The following is a 27232-nucleotide window of genomic DNA, read 5'->3' as shown; positions in this document are numbered from 1 at the left end:
CCGATAATTTGCAACGCTTGCTCTGATTTGGATTCTTGTTGATCACTCTGTACTACTCTCAACTAAGGGGAACTTCTTTTGAAACGAGCCTCTCAAAGCGAAGGTTCACCAATTATGTATGTACAAATTAAAAACAGGTGTCCTCCCACCGACTTACGCATTTTTATTTCGAATTTTATCCACCCTGCAGGTCGGCCATTTGCATCTAGAGTTAGTCTTCCGCCATTTTGTATAAAACACACAACGTAGGGTTTTTACCGTTTCGATGACGATCACGACTTGGGAAGAAACTCGTGGCGTAAAATCAACCGAGAAATTTTGAGTGTTCGAATAGAACCCAAGGTTTATAAGCTCCGGGGGTGATTTTTTGGATTTTATTCTAGTGAGGGAACCCCTAATGCGTGATCGACAGACTCTGTTGTAAACGTTTAGTGCATTATGACGTCACAAGTAACTTTTGCGGTAGAAAAAAAATCAAACTATTGTTTTAAATGGCAACGAGGCAACCTACATTAGTCAGTGCTACCAACCTTGTAGGAAAACACCTGAGGTGACCTCTGGTAGTGCGATTGCCAACCTTTCGATATATTGTCGTATCAGCGCTTCTTTTAAATCCAACCTTGTTATTTCTTTCTTTACATGAAAGATGTTAATGCGTAAAATTTAAAGAATCTGCAGACTCACCTCACTTATTTAAATATGATTACCCTTCAACATTATGCAATAATCCAGAGTTAAGATTATCGTGCAGAAAAAAAACTCACCGTTATTGAAATAAAAATATATTGAGTCAAAGCATGTTTTCCAATAATTTTATTTTTACAAGTTTAATTTAAAGTTGGAAATGAGATCACGGTCACTTGGCGGTTTAAATTATGGATGGTCTGAGAGTTATTGAAAGCTACAACGAGAGCAGATCCATAATGCTGCTAGTTCATCATAATAAAAGAAAACATAATGAGCAATAATAAAGTTCATTGCGTTTTTATCGCCATTTCTTAAACATTACAGCGAATGGTGGTGTTTGTTTCTGTTTCACAACACCACGATATACTCGGCACAGATTTATTGTTTTTGCACGTTACTGACAGCTGATGTAATATTGTGATGAAACCAAGTGCAGAACACAATCAGGAACTGTTTCTTTCTAACAAACTTTGTTTGAAGAAAATCGATCGGTTAGTTTTGGAGTTAATGGAATTCAAACAAACAAAAATTAAAAAAACTATTCTGTATCGCGTAAGTCATTCAAAAATGGTGTGAGGGTGAAGGTACAGTTGTGAAGAAACTAAAAATCAGAAATTTCGAATGATCAAAAAGTGTTTCTTGTGATTCATTGTTATTGAGGTTGTGGACTCGTTTTGCAAAAATTCTTTATTAAGTTAAAAAATGCAACAAAAACAGTAACATCAGACGGTAACATAACACTTAAATTAGTATCAGACTTGGCAGCTCTCCTCACAGCGAAAACTCAGATAACGGTCCGAAGAGGTAGATGGCGGGGCAGTTGTCGTCTGGGTTTCCCAGAAACTGGGCGTACAGTTCCTGGTAGCGGGACAAGGTCAAGCCGCCTCTTCTCCTGTCGTCGTCCTGCAAAAACAGTCGCAAAACGTTCACTCAAATACCTTTCGTGTCGTCGATGTGATCATTTTTACGCTTAGCAAGTTGTTGAAGGCTTCGTCGACCACCTCGATGTCGTCGATGGCGAACTTGGTGACACAGTTGAACCTGTACTCGTCGGCCCCGATGACGCCGTCATCGTTCAGGTCCACCATCTTGAAGTTGGAGTCGATGAACATCTTCATGGCTTGGGGGAAGTCCTCGTACCGCCGGCCCATGCAGCACTGCTGCACCGCTTGTTTAAACTCGTCGGTGGTGATCTTTCCGTCCTGCAAGAGCTCCTGCGTGAGAAACAAACAGAGGCGGATTCACATCGGGTGTCTTTGGTCCGGATCTAAACCGTTTAATCTAACTACAAGACGAAGCGAGAAGACCTACTCTAACCTACTTAGTGAGAGCGGGTGTGTGGAAATCTGTGCGTGGAGAGAGCGGTTATTGAAAAAGCTGGCCAACTACCTAGAAGCCAAACCTTATTGAAATCGGCTAGTTCGGCGATTTCTTCCCACAGGCCCAGCATGATGTGTTGGTATTCCTGGAGGCGGGAGAAGCTGAATTCGCCTTTGCCTTCGATTATGGTGGCGCGCAAGGCCAGGCAGGCGAAGTCGCGCTCGTCCAGGTAGCCGTTATTGTCGGTATCTGAAAGACAAGGAGGAAACATTAGAAGTAAATAAGTTTATTAATATTTCAAGACGCAGAGTTTATTAGTCAACTCTAAAGAATTGCAGAAATAACAGAAATTTTAAAATTGCCGCGACATGAATAAGATATAAGAAGACAAAGAAAATGAGGAAATGCCAAAACAACACAACAATTTTTAATAAACATTTCTACGTAATCTAAAAAAGAAAAGGAAATAATCTGACCAGCCTAGATGGCTAAGCAGAGGTACCACAAGCATCCGTTATTGGTCCTCTTTCATTTTACAACTCTTACGTCAAAAATAATGATCGTTAATTAGATCATACATACTATTCCGGACACGGAATCTTGGCCAACATTTTTTAGACATACCTATTTAAAAAAATGATCTAAACCAATCATCAGTGTCATTAATAAATGACAATTATTAAAAATCACTTTGAAGATTTTCTCGTGTCATCAAAAAAGCAGGGAAATGGCATTATCAGTCAAAAGTTGGGTTATATTCAATAAAGACCAGTTCACACATATTTCTCAGTTAAATGTCAGTTGTGGCCAAGATTCCGTGAGTAGATACATTAACAACCAAAAGCAACTGAGAATAACGATGTAAAACAGGAATGTCAAATAATTTTACTTTAGCAAAACATGGTTTGTTTGGTTGTTCATCGCATGTTTTGCTAGGAACTCTTTTTCTAAGAAGAGGATGTTTCTACAGTTTCTGAGGACTATTATTCGGCAGCAGGCAACAAACATATTACAGTGTGATCAAAAAGGACTGTTTGAGTTGGCAGTACTGATTTTTACTTTTAAATGATATAACTGGAGTAACTTCCGGTTGTTGACGACACTGACACTTAGTAGTCAGTTCAAGTTATTGACTTTTTTACAGTGAACTCAATACTACTCGTATCTGGAAGGGACCCGTCCTATTGCCGATCGTAACAGTTTTTGTGTCAGGCGCATGAACAAAGACAGACTCGCGGTGTAGTATTTGCGTCGCTGTCTAATTCGTTTAAGAGTGCTGCGTTCGTTGCCAGGTGTACCTTCGATAGCGCTTTTAAACTTTTTTACAACTATGTAGTTAACAATATAACTGATGTGTTCTTAAAATGCAGAATGCATCACCATGCAAAACTTTTAAATTTTCGATTACACGGCAAAGACTCAAGTATTCGTCAAAAAATGACAATAGTTATTTATTTTTTGTAATATCTAGTTGTTAAAGGTGACTTTCCGGACTGTTTGTCACCATGTAAGCAACCTCATAACGGCCGGAGTCCGTTAAGGGTGTCCGTTATGAGCGGGAGCGGCCGTTATGAATGACTAAATAACTATAGCAACGTAGATCTAAACTTTATTTTTCAACTTTTTTACAATTCGTACAATAATTAATGTTTAATGTAATGGGACACTGCCTCGCCAGTATTATTCGACTCGCTCTGCGAGCTCGTGTCACAAAATCTCTGGCTCGGCAGTAAAGGCTATCCTAACGGACTTCTACTGTAAAATACTATAACGAGTTCATGTGTAAATAGGGCTCGTTTCACTCGCGTTTTAAAGGCCCACGAGTGCCAAAAAAAGTCCAATTTACACAAGAACAAGTTGAATACAACGTTTTTTTGTTCGACGACCCCCTTAAAGGCTCCAAATCGCTTATAATCTTTAAAATTAACTTTACGTTTTGCTTTGACAAGTTGTCACATTTATCAAAATCCGTTCACATAGGAGAAAATTTTCAAATTCTGACAGTGTCGAACAAAAAAATTAATTTTATTCAAAAATTGTTAAATTTCTGTGTTTTTTTAAGTAATAATTGTGTCCCGTAACAGTAAATATTGTCATTCTATTTAAAATGGCTTTTATTTATTACTTTCCTCTATTTATCGCCTCTTATTAGCATTATTAGTATGATGCGTCAATACCGGCCACAAGCCAGAAAAGGATTGAAATACTACACACATTGCATATGCTCTATTCTTTAGCTTGGTGAGTGGTCTTTGGGAAATTTTCAGCCGTCAAGTTGAATTTAGGGATTTTTGAAAGTTTCTATGGAAAAGTGCGTTGGTAGTTGTTGAAAAATAGTCAAATATTACAATAATGTACAGTTGCGGCCACTAAATTGACATTTTATGTCATCTTTATAAATTTTGGTAATTCAGGCTTTTAAAATGAAAGTTTCTGTGGTAACCAGATACCCATACCTGTGGCACAACATAACAGTGACGCATGATGTCAATTTGAAAAATAGTATTTTATGTTATCTCGTAAGAGATGATTTTTCAGGTGATTTAATATTTAATTCCGATTTACAACAGAAAAAATTGCTGCCCAGTTTTATTTGGCCGCAACTGTACTTACAGAGACGCCGCAAAGTCTTTCTATTTATTATTTTCAAGGTTAAATTGCTCATGATTCATATGCATCGAGACATAACCTCAAACGTGTCATCTTCATATCGCATCGTTTTCTAAAATTTTAATAACTTGCTTGGGAATTTCAAAATGTTCTAGACCAACCACACACTTTCCGGTCAAATTTGGTCCCGTTTATGGTTTAAGAATCCGGTTAATTTCTCAAACCCAAATTTCTTTGCAATATTGCCCGGCACGGGATGGGAATAATGTTCGGAATTAATTCGATAAAATTGTAAGTATTAATTTCTGAGAAAAATCCTGGAAGAGGTCAACTTTGTTTTTAAAAAGTGCATGTTGTACAGTACGTTATTTAAGTTGACAGCTTGTCGTCTCGTAATAATGACGTCATCAATAATTTTTTGAATGACAACCTTCACTTTTTTCATCTTTTTCTGGTAGACCTTCTTAGTACTTAAACGACTAGTGAAAAAAATTGATACCTTACATAACAATTTTTTTGAGAAAATGACAAATTTTACATAAAAAATTTAACTTAATTTTTAATGTAAATTTTAATTGACCTGAAGCAAAATCAAACAAACATCTCAGGTTAACAATTAAATTTAACACATTGCCTCCCGCCAACTATTTGGCACTCACCGACACTTTGTACACTGCGCTCAATAATGTCAGGGCTTATTTGTTCCGTTTCAGTGCGAATTCTCTACCGCAAATTGTTCTAAATTGTTTGGTCTATTAAAATAAACCATCCATTGTAACTAAATCTATTGAAAAAAAAATTTAGTTAAAAATTAAATTAAATTTTTTGAAGTAAAATTTGTCATTTTCTCAAAAAAATTGTTATGTAAGGTGTCAATTTTTTTCATTGATTGTTTAGCTAGTACCAAGGCGTACCAGAAAAATAAGAAAAAAATTGGGGTTGTCATTTAACAAAATTATTGATGACGTCATTATTAAGAGATGACAAGCTGTCAATATAAGCAAAGTACTGAACAATATGCACTTTTTAAAAACAAAGTTGACCTGTTCAAGGATTTTTCTCAGAAATTAATACTTACAGTTTTATCGAATTTATTCCAAACTTTACGAACGCATTGTATATTCATACAGTGTGGAATAAAATGTTTTACATCTAGTTACCTTTGCATTACCCTTGTAAAAATACGAAATGCCGCTCTACAAAAAAAAGAAAGCTTAACCTCAAAATATTCCAAAATTCCAAATGTGATTTATTGCGAAGGGATGATATGAATGCAAAGTAGAGATTGAAATTAAAAAGGAGCTAACAAAAGCAAGTCACAGCTAGTGTTGAAAGTGGCCACCAACGTTTGTTAATTCAATTTAGTAAATTGCAACAATTGTCAATTCGATTGATGACATTTACTGACAGAACTAATAGTTCGGCACTAAAAAAAAAAGTAGAGCGGTACAGGAAAATTTACATGTGCAAAAATTCCAAAGGTAACTGGATGTAAATAATTTTATTCCACACTGTATTTCGCGACATAAGATCGCGAGATTTGGACATAAATGCTTGACGAAGATTCTGAATTTGAATGCCAGCGATGACAGTTAATATTTGATTTACACTACACAAAAATTTGGTGGAAAAAATAAAACTTACAAAGCTACCCATCGCTCTACTTGATCGCATCGACCACTCACCAAGATAAAGAAAGAGCACTCGGCAGTCGTGCTGCAAATCTGACTCGTGTCTTAACATAAGTTTTATAAAACTCATGTTTTAAAGTCCCATTCACAATGGCGTTAACGTTACGTCGATGTTAAAACGTTAATGTTAACGTTAGATCTAGAAATTGAAAATTACATGTGTTTCATTGTGGACCGTTCACAATGACGTTATGATGAAAATTAATGTTGCGTGATATTGTTAGCGTTAACGTTAGTTCTAGAAATGTTCTGGATTCTTAACGTTACATTCTAACATTAGCCAACGGAAATAATTTATAAAATGTACTGAAATACATGTAATTAGATCTAACGTTAACATTAACGTTTTAACATCGACGTAACGTTAACGCCATTGTGAAAGGGCTGTAATATACTATTTTTTGTTATAATTTTCAGATTTTAATGCAGGTATAATAAAAAATAGCGTATGATGCACGTTTATAAGAGCCTTTAAAGCACTATCGACGTTAAAAGCACTCCGCTACGCGTCGTGCTCTTAAACTCGCCGCGCGTGCTTTAGAGGCTTTCTTATAAACTCGTATCATAATATATTATTCTGTTCACGTCAAATCGTATGTTAATCATTGAGGTTAATAATGTAAAGTAAAAGACAAGAAATAAAAACAATAATGAATGACACTGAAAAATACAACAAAATTTTTTTTGATGACGTTTTATTGACATTGGCCCTAATTAAACAGGCAAGATTTTTAATTTGTGACAATTGCGGGAAATTTTAAATTGACCTTGACGACCAGAATTTTTTGCTCGCGACGGTACGATTGAACGTATGAAGTAGGGGGCTTTGAAGTAGGGCAAGTCATAGCGCCTTTACATCAAAATGGCTGACATACAATTGACATTTTACGTTGCCAACCTAATAACCATCAAATATCTAGTGGCTCATACCAACATGACAGTTGTTTTAAAGAAAAATTGAACTACATGTGGACATTAACAACAAAACACAAAACGAAGAAAAAATATTTATAAATTAAAAAGATGGAATTTCAAAATTTTTGTTTTCTTCTTCTTCATTAAGTTCATTGTTCATAAATCGTGAATTCCAACTTTATAAAACATGTTCCTAACAGAACAACTTGTGGTATCTGTTCTTGGACATTCTGTTGCGGCGTGTTAAGTCTTCACCTTATACATTGAGAGAAGACTTTTAAAGCAATGTCTTGTCTAGTTCTTTTACTGTATCTTTGCCAATCAAATCTAGAGCAAACTCCTTTAAAAGAATTCCTTGGAAGAAGTCTCCAAAAGAAGTCTTCGGCGAATACCTATTTTTCTAATTATCTATTTCGTGCCATCACTCTTATTTTAAGATTGGAAACACTGGACGAGAGTCACATTCTGCTATTTCGAGTGTCTTTTTTTTTGTTGAAGTGGTCGAATGTTTCGTCCAGTTGGAACCACAATTTTCTAACAATTTTCAAAGTAACATGACCAGATGGTTGTTCAGTTGTTCTATAGTTAAAAACTGTATCTCAATGTGTGCTGATCATAAAATTTTTTGGTAATTATTTTACCTGGTTATCAAAGATTTTTCTCTTTGAAGCAAAGTTATCAAATAATATTCTGACACTGTAAAATTGTCAGATCGGATTCAAACCAAAAGAGATTAAAATTGCTATTCAGCGACGAAAGATTTTGATTTCTTGAAAAAAAAAATCCAAATTGCTGGAGAGCACTTTTGATTTCTTTTGGTTTATTGGGTTACTCATTGTGATCTGAATAAGTCGTCTAAATCCGTACAATTGCATCTTCAAGAGCTAACAAAACTTTCTATTATTCTTCACATTTGATTCTGGGTCTGCCACGAAGAAACTAGACCAGCATTCTGCTTCTGAATTTACCTTTCTAGCAGATTATCTAGATCTAATCACGAGATTATACTTTCTTAAATAAATTTAGTTTTCATACACCATTTTCTGGCCATGAATTTGCTTCTTCTTCTATGTCATAATTTGAAAGACCAGATTCTTCATCTGAGTCATTTTGCACCAATTCATCCATAACACTTTACTGCTGCATCTTCATTTTCTTTACAACATTACTTCCAGGCTCTTTGATCATAATTATTTTTAAACTCCATTCGTTTCTCTTCCTTTTCGCAGGACATTTTCTATGAACATCAAATTATATAATACCATCACAGAAAAACTGAATTATAAACAACAAACTATGTTGGCACGACTCCAAGAAATGTCAAAGGGTTTAAAATCTGGCGATCCAGCCACACGATTTCAGTTTTCTCTCTATCAATCACAAATGTTTGAAAAAGCTCTAAACGAATTCAATTTATTTTAAATTATTGTATTAATTGTTTACCGTTTCTTCTTTTGATGTTGTTCTTTGGCAATCGAGAACAGAGCAATTGTTGCGTTGATTTCGGTCCAATTGTAATGGTTTTAACACCAACAATACCGCGATCTATCTTCTTCGTCTATTTTTACATAATTGCCAGCGAACAGCTGTCCTTTTAACCGAGTTAATAATTGTTGCTGGCACGATGTGCGTTATTTTACCAATGAAGCTGAAAATAATTATGCTTTTTTCAGAGTACAATGACACTTAAAAATGACAACCGCACCGTATCCCCTCGTTCTATTTTCGTTACGTTTTCAATTTCGAAATGAACACTATAATAATTCGTCACGTCATTAGATAATAACTGGGGTGGATATTTTTGAGTTAGATCCTGTTTAGCAAAACCCAGCTCTCATCAATTACATAAAGTAATCGATGTTTGTTCGCGTAAATAAACCGACCAGAGTAACAGAACAAAAATAATAAGTTCAGTAATGTTTTATTAATAGTACGCGAGTTGAGAGTTTCGCGCGAAGAGTAATAACACGAATTACAATAATATGATTTGGGTCTATTTCTGTTTAGAAACAAGGCGTGAGGTTTAGAAATATGTCGTGATTTATGGAGGGTGACAAGTCTATTCCGAACGCGGAAGCGGCAGGAGAAGAAAACAGAAAGAGTAGTGCAAAGTGAGCGTAGTAGAGGCGTTGGGTACCCACCGTACAAGTACTTGACCACGAAACTGACTCTGTTGTCCCAGCTGTAGGCCATGGCGGCTAAAACGAACACAGAACTACACTACGACGGAAACTACTGTGGCGAAAATGAGGAGACGAACCGGCCGGCGTCTATTTTTGAAGAGAGTTGCTTTTGCGTCAGGTCGGAAGTCACCGCACTCAACCGAACTGACACACACAGAGTGGTCGTGGTGGAAATAAAAATTGGGGAGTAGTCGAGTCAATAAAGCCGAAAAATCGCCGAAACTTCTTAATCCTCAGAAACAGCTCCGATTTTGATGATCTTTTTTTTTAAATGTGTGTATTTATATATTATTTGAAATCAGAAACATTTTGGTTGGGGCACGTAAATATTTATATTGTTTAAACAATAATTTGCTAATTATGGAAAAAATTTCGTTTTCCACGATATTTATTTCAAAGATTTTTTTTATATGGAAACTGAAGTATGAAGAGTAGTTGTTAAGTTAAAATTTCTAGTAAAAAAAACAATTTTTACAACAAAAAACATAATAAAAATGCAACATAAAACCAAATTCAGAGAACATTTTTTACCCATTCGTGTCTTTCTGAACAGCTTAAACCATGACATAGTTGAATCAAACAGTGTAGTTGTTTTTAAAAATAAATTACAAAAATATCCTCTGGAAATTCATAGCCATAATTACAATTAAGTAGTGCTTATAGGCGGCCCGGCCGCGACTCGAACGGAGCAAACAGTGAAATACATCTGTTGGAAATCCTACACTAAAGCTTGCTAAGTTAATTTCTGGGAATAAAACAGGCTAATGTCTCTATTCCTCCAATTAATAATAACTGTCCCTCCGCCACTCGGCGGTACGGCAATTTTGCCGGAGTACATACACTATTACGGATATTACTGTCAAGTAATAGTGCTTATCAACATAATTACCGGCGTCTCGCCTCCGCATTTTGACTTTGTTGTGCATTATGTTCTGTGTCAATGTTAAGGAATTTCCTCACGATATGACATGAGTATAATAATATACCTTTTTGAATTTCAACTACCAATGTGTTCCCTAAATCCAGAATTTTTAAATTTTTAAAAAGAGATTGCGGTACTATTTCCGTTGCTGAAATTATAAGTGGTAAAATAGAATTTTTTTCTAAACTCCAAATAATAATTATTATTATTCCTCCAATTAATAATATGTAATTTCAGCAACGGGAATAGTACCGCAATCTCTTTTCAAAAATTTAGAAATTTTGGACTTAGAGAACACATTGGTGGTTGAAATTCAAAAAGGTATATTATTATACTCATGTCACATCGTGAGGAAATTCCTTAACATTGACACAGAACATAAAACACAAAAAAGTCAAAATGTGGAGGCGAGACGCCGGTAATTATGTTGATAAGCACTTGATAGTACGAGTATTATCCGTAATAGTGTATGTACTCCGGCAAAATTGCCGTGCCGCCGGGTGGTGGAGGGTTAAGATGTAATAATAATAATGTTGAAAATGTTGTTACACAGTCTAGGACTGGTTTACAAATCTATGAGGGGCGTGATGACCAACTCAATAGACCGGGACCAATGGCTTAACGTGACTTCCGAATCACGAGATAGAATATAGCCTTTTTTTTAATAATAACAATAATAATTATTATTAATTGGAGGAATAGAGGCATTAGCCTGTTTTATTCCTAGAAATTAACTTAGCAAGCTTTAGTGTTGGATTTCCAACAGATGTATTTCACTGTTTGCTCCGTTCCAGTCGCGGCCGGGCCGCCTATAAGCACTACTTAATTGTAATTATGGCTATGAATTTCCAGAGGATATTTTTGTAATTTATTTTTAAAAACAACTACACTGTTTGATTCAACTATGTCATTGTTTAAGCTGTTCAGAAAGACACGAATGGGTAAAAAATGTTCCCTGAATTTGGTTTTATGTTGCATTTTTATTATGTTTTTTGTTGTAAAAATTGTTTTTTTACTAGAAATTTTAACTTAACAACTACTCTTCATACTTCAGTTTCCATATAAAAAAAATCTTTGAAATAAATATCGTGGAAAACGGAATTTTTTTCATAAATAGCAAATTATTGTTTAAGCAATATAAATATTTACGTGCCCCAAACAAAATGTTTCTGATTTCAAATAATATATAAATACACACATTTAAAAAAAAAATCAGCAAAATCGGAGCTGTTTCTGAAGATTAAGAAGTAAAAACCTTCATTGACTCGACTAGAGTTAGGGAAGGGCAAAGAACGAAAAAAAAAAATCATCTCCGCCCAAAATTCATGTTTGTAATATCTAAGAGTGCTTGTGCAAGCTTACCGTGTCGGGAATGGGTTCGGCAATGAAGAACATCGTACAGATTTGCCTAAATGGGAAGAGATAGAAAAATAATTGCGACAAGAGCTGTGACAAAGATCGTAGATTTCTGATTTCTACTGTAGTGTATTCAATATGTTTTGTACAAATCGAGACTCTGAAAGATGCATTTGAACGTGTATCGAGAGCTCGATGTTTAACTAAAATGCATGAGTTTATGGACGCTTCTGCTGAAGACACACCAGAAGTTTTCGTCGTCGACTTCTGGTGCAATGCAGAAGGTTCGGTCGTCATCGTCGCTCGTGATTGGCGTATTGCACGTGAAGATCTGGCTACCACCAACAGAACCTGAAGAAGAGCTAAAATTAACACATATAGAATTATTCATGACATGAGTAATAATGAGCCTAACGAAATGTGTGATCCGACATTACATTTGTCAAATTTAATCAAAACCGCCAACGTGGATATATCATATCATTCTTAATTCTAATAATCTTTTTCTAATCATATTAAGAAATGTGTACTTTTCCATTACGTTTTTAATTGAGAAAGTTGTCATTTTTTCAACTGTGGAGAAAATTGGTCGAATCCGTGGAGAAAATTTTTGTCTTAGACCAATGAGATGACGAGATTTTACTTTCTCAACGGATAGTATCTATCACCACCGTAACGATTATACGACGGTCCATTGTTTTCTAAAAAATAGTTGACATTGACATTTGTCATCGAATCTGTTTTCTCAGAAATATCAACAAGAAAATAGAAATTGTGGACGATATAGAGAATTGTACGCCACCGGAAGTGCAAGAGACTGCTAAACTCACAACACTTAATCTCTTGCCACAAAAGTCGAGAAAGAAATATGAGTTAAGTTACAAAATGTTCATAGATTGGTGCAGAACAAAGAAGACAAACTCATTTTCCGAAAATGTTCTCTCGGCTTACTTCTCCGAATTAGCAGAGAAATATAAATCCTCCTCACTCTGGACTGTGGTCCCAATATTCCTTCCTGAAGTCTACTCTAAGCATTCACAACAATATTAATATTGAAACCTACCCCAAGTTACGTGCATTGTTAAAAAGAAAATCCGAGGGCTATCAGGCTACAAAATCAAAAACATTTACTCCTAAGGAAATTGATGAATTCTTATCCAATGCTCCAGATGAGATGTATCTTGCAACAAAGGTAAGGTGTTGACTTCTTTATACATAATATGCTACATGCGTACCTACAATTAACAATTTTTTAAGATGGCCCTTATAATGGGCATTATGGGTGCTTGCAGGACCAGTGAAATACATGCCATCAAAGTGAATGATATTGTGGATATAAACAAAACAATGTTGGTCACTATTCCTGTTACAAAAACAAAAAGTGTACGAAAATTCACTATAACTGGTAAATTCTATAATGTTGTTCAAAAATACATTAATCTACGTCCGCCAAATGTGTCGACCGACAGTTTATTTCTAAACTATCAAAAGGGCAAGTGCACTTGTCAAAATATAGGTGTTAACAAGATATCCAAAATGGGAAAGGAAATAGCTAACTACTTAAAGCTACCGGAAGCTGAAAAGTATACTGGACACAGTTTCAGGAGATCATCAGCTACAATACTAGTAGATGCAGGTGCCGATATAACCGCTTTAAAAAGACACGGTGGCTGGAAGTCCACAACGGTAGCCGAAGGTTATATAGACACGTCCATGAAAAACAAGATGGACTCAGCGAACAAAATTATCAATGCAGTTCAAGCTTCCAGTAGTAGTGTAGGAAACACAACAGAAAATAAAGAAATAACCAATACTAATGTAGATGTAAAATCACTTCCCTTTACTATTGTTAATTATGGCACGGTTAATGTATATGTACATAATAAAACGTAGAAATAAAAAATATATAATTATTATTCAATTGTCAATATGATTAGAAAAAGTATAGTATTTAACTCGTGAGAATTGGCCATTTCCATTCGAATGACTTACTCCACTCGCCTACGGCTCGTGGTCGCAAATTTCATTCTCATGGAAATGGCCAACTTTCTCACTCGTTGAATAATATACTATTTTTGTGCGACACTGTCAGAATTTGAGAATTTTCTAAATTGTGAACGGATTTTGATAAATTTGACAACTTGTCAAAACGAAACGTCAAACAAATTTTAAACATTTTCGGCGATTTGGGGCCTTTAGGGGACTCGTCGAACAAAAAAACGTTGTATTCAACTCGTTCTTGTGTAAATTGGGGTTTTTTGGTACTCGTGGACCCTTAAAACTCTCGTTTTACTCGAGTTTTAAACTGACCCACTCATGCCAAAAAAAGCCCAAATTACACACGAGCTCGTCGAATAAACTACTATTATCTACGATCGTGTAAAAAGTACTCGTAGGCATTTTTTGCACTAAAAATCGTTGACGTTTAATGAAATGACGGAATCGTGCCATAAAACTTTTAGTATGCAACCAGTAATACATGTACACCATACGACGAATGGGTTTAAAATACGATCGAGGTACGAGGGAGTATTTTAAAGGATAGGCAACCCTCCAAGTCCCTTAATGTGCTGCCTTCTTAAAAAAAGGAGAAAGGCCTGAAACTCGCTAATGCGACTGGTCTTATTCTCTTTCGATCTAGGAGACCATGGAAATAGCAATAAAGCTTCAATTCTTAACCGCTGAAAGCAGGATATTTAAAGTTCAGCTTTTATAAAAATTTAGACGACTTATTTAGTGGAGTATTTAATAAATTAATAATAGTTCCAATTCATTATAACTAGGCAACCAACAATACTCAAAATTGCTGTTGTGAAGCGCTGTGAGACGTTTTTTAAAATCATAGTTTAATGATTTCGAACACGGCTTCCTAGATTAATAAGAGTCGAAGCCTCTAATACGGCTGGTCGAGTTCCTTGAACTGTCTGTTCCTTCAAAAGCCAAAAGTATAGTAGCGCCCTCTACCAAAAAACGAATATTTTTTTAATTAAATGAATGAAAAATCGTATTAATGTTTTTTTTTCTATCAATAATCTACTTTTTGAAGTAGTGTATGTAACATACAAATTACGATTCTTTTTAAAATGAGATTTGTACGCGGTTAAGCAGCCAAATACACAAATGTATAGTGGCGCCCTCTCAGGAACAGAAAAAATGCTTGCAACTGATGAACTCGACCAGCCGTATTAGAGGCTTCGACTCTTATTAATCTAGGAAGCCGTGATTTCGAATCTGGTAATTTATTTCAATTTCTTTTCTTCTTTTTAGATTCCTGGTAAGAAGTACCTACCACTTTTATTTTCAAAGAAACAAAAATCTTCAAACAAATGCGAGTATGTATCCCCGATGTCGAAGTACAATTTCGTCCCTGCCGCTTCACATTTAGAGGAAAATTTCCTGGTTCCATTCCCGATTCGAATAGAGCGCGATGCTCACATATTTCTTTATGACAACTACGACCTCACAAACACAAGTTGTTACTGGTTTCAGTTAAGACACAAGTCATCCAAGAAAACTCATGGCGTTGCGCCAATTTAGTTTCAATTCACAGAATGCAAGTCAAATTTTGTTCAGTCCAAATTTAAATGAAGCATTCATGAAAAATCACTTCACTCACCTACAATCGAATGCAAAAAAAATAGACAAGAAGTTTTCGACTGCTTGGTCCAGTCTTTCAGTTTTTCGATTTTGGTTGACAGCTGTATTCTTGGTTGCCTAGCCGAATGCAAAAAAGTAGAGAAATTGTTATTTGAATCAAGGATAATTCTGATTTTGGTTTCGTCATCTATGAGAGGCATTTCAGCAATAATTATCTTATAAAAGATTTAAAATGAATGTCAACTTTGAAAGAATGTCTAATTTTGAAAGAAAAGGAGGCTTCGAAAAGACACATTTATACAATAACATTCTGAGAAAAAACGGTTACAGGAAACTGTTCTTGTCTACTTTTTATTGCATTCGACTGTATTTATAAGTTTTGTTGTGACCAAACACCAAGGCACGATTCTACGATTACTTGTGAAATAAAATTTAAGTATAGTCTGTTCAATTGTTTCATTTTAAAACTATTCCAACTATGCGGCTTCTCGTGTAACTTTAATTAAATAAAATTAAGTAATAAAACACAATGTAGGATCAATAGGTTTTTCTTTTCTCATAATTTTTTGTTTCGATTTTTTTTTGGCAAAAACATCAACCGAAGAGGAAAGTATCCAGAATGACCAAATCCGAAAACTTTAAAATACATATTTAGTGCGATTCTGTTTCAAAATTTAGCAATATTGTTATTGAACAACATTGATTTTGCATAGATCCAACTAATCAACAGCTTCATATCATAGCAACTACAACCTTGTTATATAGAAATATTGGTAAATTTTAAAACAGAATCGCACCAATTGTTACGTTTTAAATGCCATCTGAAACCTGATCCACGTGCAACGTTCAAACACCGCGCGCACGGTTCGGAAAGAAAGTTACTGTTTTCTCAATTTGGTTGTAGGTCGTAAAATTTTATGGTACTTTAAGTTAAAGATTTTGCGGGGTTTGCCACTAGCAATACAGATTTGCATTGAACCGCAAATGGCATGCGTCGCTTCCCAACCTTTTTAAATCCAACCATTGTTAATCGCGTTAATCGCTTATAATATGCAATACAATTTTACGACCTACAATGAAATTGAGAAAACAGTATTTCAAAAACCCCAATGAGAGGTATGAAGGCTAAAACGAGGCAGGCAGGTTATGGGGCTCGAAGAGAGTGGAAGACGGACAACAGAGAGAGAAGACGTGGTGGGGTCCTGATAAAGGGTTGAACAAGAGGGTTGAGACCAGGAAGATCGTCCTCCAGCGCCGTGGTGCGGATCAAAGAGCCCTCACACGGAAGGTTTCAGGGAAGTCGAACGGATTTTGTTTCATCCCCGACCGCCCGAGCCCCGTCGTCCCGAGAAGTCGCCCAATCGCCGAGGAAGAGTGAGAGAAGGTGCTGCAGCTTCCATTCGGATGTCTGTCGGGACGCAGCTGGACGAGACAATGACCTTTTCCTGGAGGAACGTTCAAGTGATCTCCCAGGGACGGCGACGTCGCCGCTGAAGTCCGTCTCCGGAACATCAGTGAATGTCTACTCCGTAGTGGTGATAAATTGCACGTTTTTAAATTCTACATAGTTCCAAAATATAAAGCAGTAAAAAATACTAAACTCTCCATCTCAATTGTTTCACGTTATGTAAAAAACCGTTGTAGCCCTGCAGATTAATTGCCGCCACACTAGTCTCTGTGTCTGTCTTCTGCCAAAAAACGTGCAATCTATCAGAGTACGGACTATACCTGAGTAGTCTTAAGCCGTTTCGCCACTTTTTTTAAATTTTGGGTGGCCGCGAGTGTACTTCTAAATTGTTAATTTATGTTTTTTTTTTATATACACGGTTTCGTTATCTTGCTGGCCCCGTGTACCTATTCATTTTTTGAAATCTTTTCTTGTGAGCGTATCGGACGGGGTGAAGATCATAAAGATCATTCGCAGGTCGCGGCCGCTGTAATTCTTTCGCGCGCGGACTAGTGATCGGTCTTTGTCTTTCGCGAACGGGGTTAGTTTTAGAGTTAAGGGGGCTTGAAGATTTTTTTTTGAGAACTTTGTATTATTTCTCCTGGGGCTCCCTGGTAAGACTTCCCATCCTCGAGTCGTACTCGCCGGTAAGGGGTTGTCGGTTCCCAGAAGTCGTTAATAAGAGAAGATATTTTATTAACGTAACAATACCAATAAATTTACATCTATTTACACATATTTTAATCATAAATATTTATGTTTGGTACAGTTAGTTGTCTTTCTATTAAGCATTTCTCTAAAAATGTACAAATTTTAACCCCAGATATCTTAGTAGGGAAGATTCTTCCCTTCTGCACCTTCTTCGTAAAGTGATCGATTTTGGAAGAATTTGCAACATAATTACTAAATTACAACGGTTTATTGCCTTGCACCATGCTCTACGTTCACACTCTTGACAACTGATTAATTCTGGAAGTAACAATTCCAATTAAACGGTATTTTATTTTACACTTTCGATAACACAAGCCTGCACTGATTTCGATGTTTGCATAAAATTGACAGTTTTTGAATAATTTCGACCCCCTGATAACGAAAATGATTTTGGTTTTACGCTATCACGTCTAGTTTATTCACAAATCGTTTTTTCTTAAAATTGAAATGTTCACCTAGAATGAATGAATTATTTCAAAATTTCGATATTGTAATATCGGACAACAATATGGATATTCGAAATTTCCTTGTTTTATTTGCGAGTGGGACTGCCGGGCACGAGACAAGCATTGAACTCAAAAGAAGTGGCCTTTAAGAACTAGACTTGTACGGGGAAGCAATAATAAAAAATAATTTAGTTGTATCCTAAAAAAGTAGTATTAGGTACCACCAATGCATATCAAACTTTGTTTGATGAAGCAATTTGTAAAGCCTCTTGATAAAAATGGACAATGTTTCAAGTATTAATGTACAAAGTTACCAATGCCAAATGAAAAAAGGTTAGGACCTCAAATAAGATCTTTGTACAAAGGTAATGATTTGCAAAATTCTATGAATGTTGTTGAAAGGAATGCCTGGACGGCATTTAAGAACGTCATCGAAAAATTGCTTTGAAATCACAAAGATGAAGACTACGAAAATATTCTAAGAATCATGTTTAAAAATTTTCACATCTTGGGATGTAATATGAGTTTGAAAGTGAATTTCCTCTTTTCGCACTTAAATCTTTTTCCTAAAAATCTTGGTGCTGTCAGCGAGGAACAAGGGGAACGTCTTGACCAAGATATAAAACAAATGGAGAGATGATATCAAGGAAGATGGAGCGTATCAATGATGGTAGACTTTTGCTGGATGTTACAGCGCGATGTACCCAAAAAAAAATACAGCAGGCAATCAATTAAAAGAAGTTTCCTCACAAAGCGTTAAAGATGCCATTCTCATAAGGAATAAAAAAATCAGTTAGATTATTAACCAAGAATTATTATAAACATCTTATTTTCCTAAATAAATTGCTTAATTTTTTTTTGTTAATTGTGAAAAAACCTGACGTGATACAAAAAAATGAATTGTATTTTAGTAATCAGGGCTCCAATGTTATACAAAATCAGTTATCAAAATCAAAACATCGATTAAAAAGTTTTGTTTTGCAGGCCTGTGTAACTACTTCTCAAAATTAGAGCAATAAGCAAATAAATATTTTAGTTTCCATTTTTGTCATCTGCTTTCGTAGTTTTTTATAACCTTTAAAATTTGATTTCTAGAGGAGAGTAATTTTTTTCCGACAAGTGCAATTTACGTCACTGCCTACTAGACCGTGTAAAATTTTTCGAATGGTGCCTTTGCCTTAACCTGGAGGTTGTCAAACTCACATATTTAGTTAACTCTTAAAGGAATTTCCTCGCCACGTTCTTCATTTTCTGAAAAAAGTAATACAGTGTCGATAATAATTGGTCACAACAATATTTACCTTTTATTCTGCTTCTCTGAATGGTGTGTATTATCGAACTGAAATGTCAAATTTATCAAATAAAATTATTAACTACCTACTTCTACACTTACGCAACAATAACCAAGACTATCACAACTGCAGTTACAATCAATTCAAATTCTATTCTTTCTTCTTTAGGAGTAGGAGTAGTAGGACTAATTGTTTCAATTGACAATTCATGTCCAGTGTAACCATTATCACTATTATCAGCTGTGACTGTTATTTCATATTTTGTTGAGGGCAATATATTTACCTTGTCTATCTGCAATCGTTAAGGTACTATTGTAATCAGTCACATCATATTTAATCTACTCACTCTGCAGTGGTACTCTAGACTGTAGTTAAATTTAGAAACTTCTACTATGTTTGAAAAAGAATAGGCGTGTATAGAGTCCGGAATGAATACAATGTTAAATTTGTTTATATCGCCGTTGGTCTCATTGGGATGCTTCCATCTCAGTTCAAGGACGTTTGTGAAACTCCAGTTTACTCGCAAGTCATATGGAGGCATCGAACGTTCTGAAGACAAATTCTCGAAAATATTTTTCGATTAAAAATATACACTTACCAGTTTTAGTGGTGGTGTTGATTCTAACAACGGGGCCAAAGTCCGACGTATCTCTGTTGAAACCGCGGATTTCAACGTCATAGCTTTGGTTTCTTTTCAAATTTGAGATGGTGAAGCACTGATGAGTGGGCCATAACTTACACGGTGAATCCGTCACGTTTGTCGTGATGCGAGCGCTATTCTTTGAGAAGTACTGAATGTTATACAGTAGCAAAACACCTGTTGGTGGGTACGGATCCCTCCATCTCAACGAAATCGAACTCTCATTTTTCGAATACACCAACAACTCTCTCACCTCGTTAGCAATTGAAGAATTCGTTTGAAATGTTTGCGTCTGCGTAAAGGTATTTTCAAATTTGGTGCTTCGCGAAAATCTGACTTGTAAAGTGTAGTTGGAATAAGGATAGAGATTTGATAACGTGTAGTTGGTGGTCGTATTGTACAGAGACTTTTCAGTTCGAGTTTGGCACCACTGCTGTTGGCAACTAAACTGCAGTTGCATCCACAACAAACCACGGATCTTGTCACAAGGACTTTGAATAAATTTGATTTGAACCGAAGAAGCATTCACAGCCAAACCTTCGATTTTGGGAATTTCTTGTTCGTGGATGGGCTCTAGAGATTTTTACGTTAAACTGACCACAAGAAATTGTTTTGTTACCTGAAGAAGGAGTTGTGTACAGTTGTGTCGATGGAGTTCCTTCAAAATACGTGTTACTGGCAGATACTGAGAACGAATAAACACAGTAAGGTTTCAATCCCGTGATTGCAATCTTTGACTCCCTTGTCGTCAATTTTTCACTCTCGAAGAGAGTACCGGAAAAGTTTTGACAAGCTGCGTACCTCAAGAACTGCAAAATCTCACTTAACAAAGATCAATCAAAATGTTTCTCTGTCACCTGAAGTTCCACAGTGTAATGTGACAAAATGCCATACATATGGACGGGTTTATTCCATTCCAAATTCAAGGAGGACGGAGAGTTGATAAATTTCAAATCGGATATCTTGTTCGGTACTGCAAAAGAACTTGCACCACAGTTTTTAAAAGACCCTCTACTAACCTCCTTCCGTGGTGTTGAAAAATAGTGTGGTTCTTGCAAAATTGCACTCGATGTTGATTTTATACTCGGTAAATGGGATCAAATTGATGAAGGACATATTAAAATCTTGAAACGGTTCTGCCTTCTTGTTTGACAAAGTCAGCTGGCACCACTTGAATTTGCATAGATTTTCTTTCATCTAGAAATCATAACTAAGATTATAGAATCGTCAAATTATCTCTTTACCGGTTCTAGAAGAGAGATTGTTGCACTGGTGTTCGATGACTGAATTGCAAAAAGACTGGCATTAAGTCCTACAAACCGCAAAATTGTACAATTTACAAAGACAGTAGTGGAATGACTACTTAAACACTTTGTCGTAAACGTGGCGTAACTCTTTTTGGTTTCGTTGTGTTCCGACGTGATGACACTTCTAACGTCGTACGTCGTGTTTGCTCTCAATCCTACCATTTCAAGAGACACTTCCTTTCCAACAGGATAACTCTTGCCCAACTGGATCCAAAGCTCGCTGGAACGTTTCTGTTGGACATCAATTCTAAGATTTCTACATAAATGCAAGACAAAATCTGTCACCTTGTACTCGATGACGTAATTGTGAGTAGAGTAATTTATTTCCTCCTTGTATCCTGGTACAGTAATGAAAGCTTGGTTGACGTCCACATCGTGCACTCTAGGGTCAGCAGAGATTGCTGTTGATGATGACAATGATAAATTAAAAAGCGAAGAAACCTGTATTATGTACTTACGCATACGAGAGTATTTTTCACATCCCCGTCCAAAGAAATCATTGTCACAGACTAAAATAAAATAAAATAAAAAAATCAGTCGAAAAATAATTGTATAGGTACTTGTAGAACAGTCGCCAACAATATTTCCAGCAGCACACACACAGATAGATTCGCCTTCGTGTTTTTTATAAATTCTTGCTTGTCCACACTCTTTTGACAACCATCGACAAGGTACACAAAATGTTTCGCTGTTGTCTTGAATGGACGCCGCCATTGTAGGTGATATGACTTTATCATCACTACTCAAAGAAAGAAGTTGGCATGGTCTTCTTTGATGAGAGCTAATCATTCGAAATTCTGTAAATCAATTGCAGTTATAACATTCGTTATGATATCAAGGGGTGTGTATTTTTACCAAAATGCAAACCATCGATCCAACAATATTTTTACCGCTAGTGTATTTAATTTTAAAGTAATTTCTCCACAACTCTTACCCTTATCTTGACACTGTCTTAGACTGTCGATTGCCCAAAACTGCCCTGCAGAACCTGTACCGATGGTGGAGACAAACAAAACTGCCTTTTCGGCCAAGACATGGTACTGCTTCAATCTGATTTCTGCCCATTTCGTTCCCATCTAATTTTGATCAATTAAAATTTTAAACATTGTAATGCTTAGTACTCACTTTTGCACTGTACGTTCGTTCTGCAATTTTTTGTTTCTCACTATTTATCTCTTTCAGCGTCAATTTTAATTGACAAAATGGACACATCGACACCAAGAGAGAAACACAAATTGTATCGTGCTCAATGTGCAGAACTGGTCCAAGTCTCACGTCGTCTACTTCCTCATCAGTGTGTAGGTATTCTACTAAAAATAAAAATTAAAAAGATACTTGCCGTTCTTGCAGACGTCTTTAAGTACAAGTGTGAATTTTCCAAAGACCCACAACTCTGTTGGTGTGAATAATCAAGTGGTTGGCGTCGACATCTCCGTCTTGTAGGTAAACGATTTTTCTCTTGTCAGTCATTTGATTCAAAGCAAAATGAAGACCATTCTTGCGCAGTTGAAAGTGGAACCATTTGTCCGCATTAAAATAGTTTTCCCAATAAACCTGCAACTTTGAAATTAGTTAGAGAACAACCGCAACCCAGCCAGACCTTGTTTCTGTTCAAATTTCTACTGCAGTTGTGACCATCTTCTTGTGGTAGTTGAGCTACCACTTTGGACAAATTTATATCGATGCATTTCCGTACTGCAGTTTGTTTGGTAGAGGAGTGACGCAGTTGGAACCAGTAACAGTTTGATTTGGTGAGGTCTTTCTTGTCACAAAGAAACAAGTGGGCGTCGCTCTCCGCACGAAGTGAAAACGGAATGACAAATGTTTTGTCCAAATTAGAAACTGCATTTATGAAGTTGTGTGCACGGTCTTTGGGGTTAGTTCTCAAGACTTCCATTTCTGCGATAATAAGAATTTTATTCTGTTTGGGATTGCAGCAAAGACTTTTACCTTCCCATCTTCTATCCAGAATTGTTTCGTTGCTTTGACATTTTTTTAAAATCCAGGGTGGATGGGGGTAAGATTGTTGGTTCTTGTTGCTGGAGATCCTCCAGTCTAGAAAGTGTATTCCAGGGGTTGGGATATAAGTTGACGCTAAATGTTTATAAAGAGGATAATAGATTATACAGGAATGTTATTGATATTTGTAATCTTACTTTGAAGGTTGTTATGATCGGTGGTTTCGCCAATCCAGCTTAATGCGTAAGAACTGTTAGTTATGCAGTAGTAAGGCCCTTCAGAATTGTCAATTAAGAGAAATTCGTCTTGACAATTTGAATTGGTCAACCAAATCACCACAAGTAAATAAATTTGCACAAGTAACCTGGTTACTTCTGCCATTTTGTTTCCGAAAACAATAAAGCTTAACTTATCGCGAACTGACTAGTTTATCATGTCAATGTTCTATAATAAATTTTTTAAAATGTGATAAAAATTAATAATTTTGATAGCTAATGATTATTATACGTGACGTAAATTTTTGTTTTAAATTTATTGTAGGTAAGTATTTGTCCATTTTAGGAAACAACATATTTTTCATTAAAGTTTGGCTACAACACTACAACCTTTTGAAATATCATCGAACAATTGACTCTCAGTTGTCGCCAATAAATAAATACGGGATATAAAAGGTGAAAAACCTTCCTTTAAAGTTGAAGGGAATATTTTCTTAGACAAACAGTTTGAAACACAGGGTCATTATAAATGATTGTACCATCGTAGGTGGCTGTGCGCTATGCTTTAGGTGCGCTGCTACACCAACTAGTTGTTACAAACATTTAGAATGACCCCGTATAAGTGTATACCACAATTTTGTGACTGCACTATCAATGCAACTTGCAAAACGGCTGCAACTTAGCATTTCTTCCTTATTGGTACAGGTCTTTCGTTCGCAATTCCTTGGATATTTTCTTCCATTTCAAGAAAGTTTTCCTCGGGCATTAAAGCCATTCTTTCTTTTCTTTCTTTTTACAACAATTTTCACAAAACTTCTAACAGTATTTTTGTTGTTTATTGCCCTACCGCCTTTCATTACAGAATATCATCTTTTCATAAACATAAATAGCAATGTTTAAAGGCTGAAGGTGGAAATAAAAGTTTGTATGCAACTCGCTTAGCAATTAATCTTTACTGGGCTCACTGGATTATGAAACTCGCTCCTTCGTCGCTCGTTCCACAAATTCCAGCTCGCCCGTAAATATTAATTTATTAAGCGCGTCACATAAATAATTATTACAGCAACACTTTATTCATACTGCTATTGGCAACACGAATAAAGTAAAAAATTAAAATTTACACTATCTTTGAAATTTTCGTTGCCATAGAGGCTTGTTTATAAAACATGTGACACTTCACTCAAATTCTTAAATTAACATTTATATAAATAAATTACCTAAGCGATAAAAAAATTTGAAAATCCTGATAACGAAATTGGAAAAAATATTGTAGGAATGATATTATCAAAAATGGTTACCTAACTCAAAGACATTCATCATCTCTAACATGTTTTTTCTCTATCAACTGTTGTTGTTGTTACTCAGCTTACGTAAAAATAGAATAGATCTTTTCCTTATTTCGTACTTGCATTACTAATATCTACGATAAGAAATTTTAGTTCTTAGTTTTTAATTTAAAAAATTTCAAAGTACGAGTAGTAATGTTTCAGTTAGAAGATAAGAAATTAATTGTATATTCTGACGATTTTCGAATTCGTAAATAATCTCAGATTATGATATGCTGACAATGTTAGGATTATTTATTACTTTCCAAGATTTTATCAAGTTCTTTCTATCTAATGACAATCATGGATGATCTGATAAGTAAAAGATATTTTCATGCCGCCGGCCGTTATCGACGGTTTTGCATGATTCAAAATACTACTTACAAAAGTGACCTTGGTTAAAAATTTGCTAGAGAATGGGCTGACAGCATTGATTCTTAAATGTCAACAAAGTTTGACATAGAAGTTACTTTGGTTGAATTAATTAATAATAATTTTTTACTTTTTAAAAATGATTTAAATTTGTCGGCATGAAAATTTTTGTGGATTACACGCCCAGAAAATGTTTGGGGAGTGCTCGTGTTGCTACGCCACGGCTAGGCGCCTTGCCTACGCAATACCCCTCACACTCGAAAAATATCATTTTCTGGACTAGCGATCCAAATACATAACTATTCGTTCGACTAAACTGGTGATCACTTAAAATGTGTGACTCTTGAGCAATAAAATGTCGAATGTGTTGTCACTTGTACAAATTCATTTACGCGGACTCACTTGGTTAACTAGTTCAAATTGTTCAAACTGATTCTTTTTGACTGATAGGGAGTTACCTATTGTATGAAGTAAGTAGGTACTCACTACAAACAAAATGAGATTTTAATCAAAAAACGAATATTTAAGTAAGTTTACAAGACCTAACAACTTGCTTGCTTTCTGATTTTTATTGGGACCTTTAGCATCATCATGTTCTTGTGGTAGCGCCTTTATCAATCATGACAATAATTAACTAATCTTTGATAAATGTTTTGAATGTTTAAGCTAACTACGTTTCGTTTTTTTTTTTTGCATTTGAAACTCTAGACTCAAGGTATATCCCAAACCTTAAAAAACTTCGTGGATTGGGGCATCTTCATCAAGGAAAATGAAACTTTCACTTTACCCAATCTAGGATGTGAAGTTCAAAATTGCGGTTTGAAAATTGTAACTACAATTTATGACTAGTGACAAACAAACCAAGCAGTAATAAGCATTTTATCAAAAGAAAGGGATCCGCAAAGTGGAAGAAAAATAATTATTGTTGAAAACCAAAATATTATACCATTATACGATCCACCTCATTTGATTAAGGATATTATAGTATATTTTTCCTGGTAGGCGGTTTCGGGTGCCATTTACAAAATCCTACAATGAAATGCGAGCGCCCTATTGGTTAGTGGAATAGAATAACCAATAGGGAAGTCACATTTCGTTGCAGGATTTTGTACCAGGAAAAAATAGACTATAGAAAAAATCTTTTTGCAAAAAATTTGATTTAGGAAGTAGATCGAGAAATTTTGACAGTGAAAGGGCAACATATTACAAAAACGTATTACCATGACGAAGCATGTGATGTGGTGACTGGTGAATTAAAAGCCCTCTACAAAATTACAGACCTGCATATGTCAACCATACCCTCAATGTTTTCATAATTGATCATCATCCGGACGACCGGCGACGAAAGTCCAGTATTTGTACGTCTAGTCGGAAGAAAGAAAGTGTTTTACGTGCGACAATTTTTGTAAAAAATCCCGAAACAGGTCGATTTTTGTTTTTGCTTGCCCACATTTTGGCATACATGGTTTTTGTGTATCTACTTCCGGAAGTTCGCAACCACCCATAACTTTTTTTTCAAATAGAAGGGTATGCCAAGTGATACCTCGTTTGAAAGGTTACTTAGCAACGAATACAACGCACTATTTGTTTCCTGAATATTTTCAAAGCCTGCGTGCTAAAAACTAAAAACCCATCTTATAAGTTGAAGACTGTTTAATGCAACAAATGTTCAAAATGGACACCGTTTCTTTCTTAGCAAATTGCAAATTGGTAGTAACATGCAATCCTTACGTTTTGTAACATTTCCGGTGCGATTTGCCTCCTTTCATGCCTAAAACCGAACAGTATTGAAAACCCTAAGCAACGTATTAGGCATGAAATTAGGCAAATCTCACCAGAAATGTCACAAAACGTAAGGGATGCATGTTACTATCGATTTGAAATTTGCCAAGAAAGAAACGATGCCCATTTTGAAAATTTGTTGCATTAAATAAAATTCAACTTATAAAATTGGTTTTTATTTTTTAGCACGTAGGCTTTGAAAATATTCAGGAAATAAATAGTGCGTTTGAAAAAAAAAAGTTAGGGGTGGTTGCGCACTTCCGGGAGAAGATATGCATCAAAATGTAGGCAAGGAAAAACAAAAATCGACCTGTTTCGGAATTTTTTACAAAAATCACCTATGTCCAAGTTATGAATTTTATTCCAGTTAAAGTTTCCACACTGTATATGTATATTAGTATGATAAGTAGGTATCGAGCGATCAAATTAATTTGTAATCGAGTCATCTATGGATT

At 35.6% G+C, this 27232-nt stretch overlaps 2 protein-coding genes and 1 long non-coding RNA gene across 4 annotated transcripts; all 3 read right to left on the bottom strand.

The window, feature by feature from the left end:
* Positions 1-1356: 1356 nt before the first annotated feature.
* On the bottom strand, positions 1357-9533 carry Scp1 (Sarcoplasmic calcium-binding protein 1). Of its 2 annotated transcripts, none has more exons than XM_069059181.1 (4): positions 9365-9533; positions 2090-2256; positions 1656-1901; positions 1357-1590 (listed from the first exon to the last, which is right to left on the bottom strand). In XM_069059181.1, the coding sequence occupies exons 1-4, from the start codon at positions 9414-9416 to the stop codon at positions 1459-1461; spliced, it is 597 nt and encodes a 198-aa protein (XP_068915282.1). In that variant the 5' UTR covers positions 9417-9533; the 3' UTR covers positions 1357-1458. The 2 variants fall into 2 exon arrangements, with proteins under 2 accessions (XP_068915282.1, XP_068915283.1); XM_069059182.1 differs by having other exon boundaries at positions 1656-1889; positions 9365-9530.
* A 2106-nt stretch (positions 9534-11639) lies between these two features.
* On the bottom strand, positions 11640-26365 carry LOC138138442 (uncharacterized). The gene is made up of 2 exons (XR_011162033.1): positions 25398-26365; positions 11640-12035 (listed from the first exon to the last, which is right to left on the bottom strand). It is a non-coding gene; the product is annotated as an uncharacterized lncRNA (long non-coding RNA).
* Positions 17408-23534, bottom strand: LOC138138441 (uncharacterized). Its single transcript, XM_069058381.1, has 20 exons — positions 23281-23534; positions 23075-23218; positions 22725-23023; positions 22489-22678; positions 22250-22434; positions 22059-22200; positions 21685-21921; positions 21583-21633; positions 21410-21525; positions 21181-21355; positions 21062-21129; positions 20837-21014; positions 20675-20790; positions 20437-20626; positions 19776-20390; positions 19524-19726; positions 19279-19469; positions 19187-19224; positions 19089-19136; positions 17408-17697 (listed from the first exon to the last, which is right to left on the bottom strand). The coding sequence occupies exons 1-19, from the start codon at positions 23462-23464 to the stop codon at positions 19093-19095; spliced, it is 3366 nt and encodes a 1121-aa protein (XP_068914482.1). The 5' UTR covers positions 23465-23534; the 3' UTR covers positions 17408-17697; positions 19089-19092.
* Positions 26366-27232: the final 867 nt, after the last annotated feature.

This window comes from Tenebrio molitor, chromosome 9, assembly GCF_963966145.1.
Source record: "Tenebrio molitor chromosome 9, icTenMoli1.1, whole genome shotgun sequence".
Lineage (NCBI taxonomy): Eukaryota > Metazoa > Arthropoda > Insecta > Coleoptera > Tenebrionidae > Tenebrio > Tenebrio molitor.
This window is presented reverse-complemented; position numbering and strand designations above follow the sequence as displayed.

Excerpts from the sequence above, each read along its gene's own strand:
- Scp1 (XM_069059181.1), bottom strand. The coding sequence starts at position 9,416 with ATGGCCTACAGCTGGGACAACAGAGTCAGTTTCGTGGTCAAGTACTTG. Across the intron at positions 2,257-9,364 it reads CGTGGTCAAGTACTTGTACG|ATACCGACAATAACGGCTAC; the intron begins GTGGGTACCCAA and ends CTTGTCTTTCAG. Across the intron at positions 1,902-2,089 it reads AACTAGCCGATTTCAATAAG|GAGCTCTTGCAGGACGGAAA; the intron begins GTTTGGCTTCTA and ends TTTCTCACGCAG.
- LOC138138441 (XM_069058381.1), bottom strand. The coding sequence starts at position 23,464 with ATGGCAGAAGTAACCAGGTTACTTGTGCAAATTTATTTACTTGTGGTG. Across the intron at positions 21,130-21,180 it reads GTTTACGACAAAGTGTTTAA|GACTTAATGCCAGTCTTTTT; the intron begins GTAGTCATTCCA and ends TGCGGTTTGTAG. Across the intron at positions 19,137-19,186 it reads TCAGAGAAGCAGAATAAAAG|AAAATGAAGAACGTGGCGAG; the intron begins GTAAATATTGTT and ends TACTTTTTTCAG.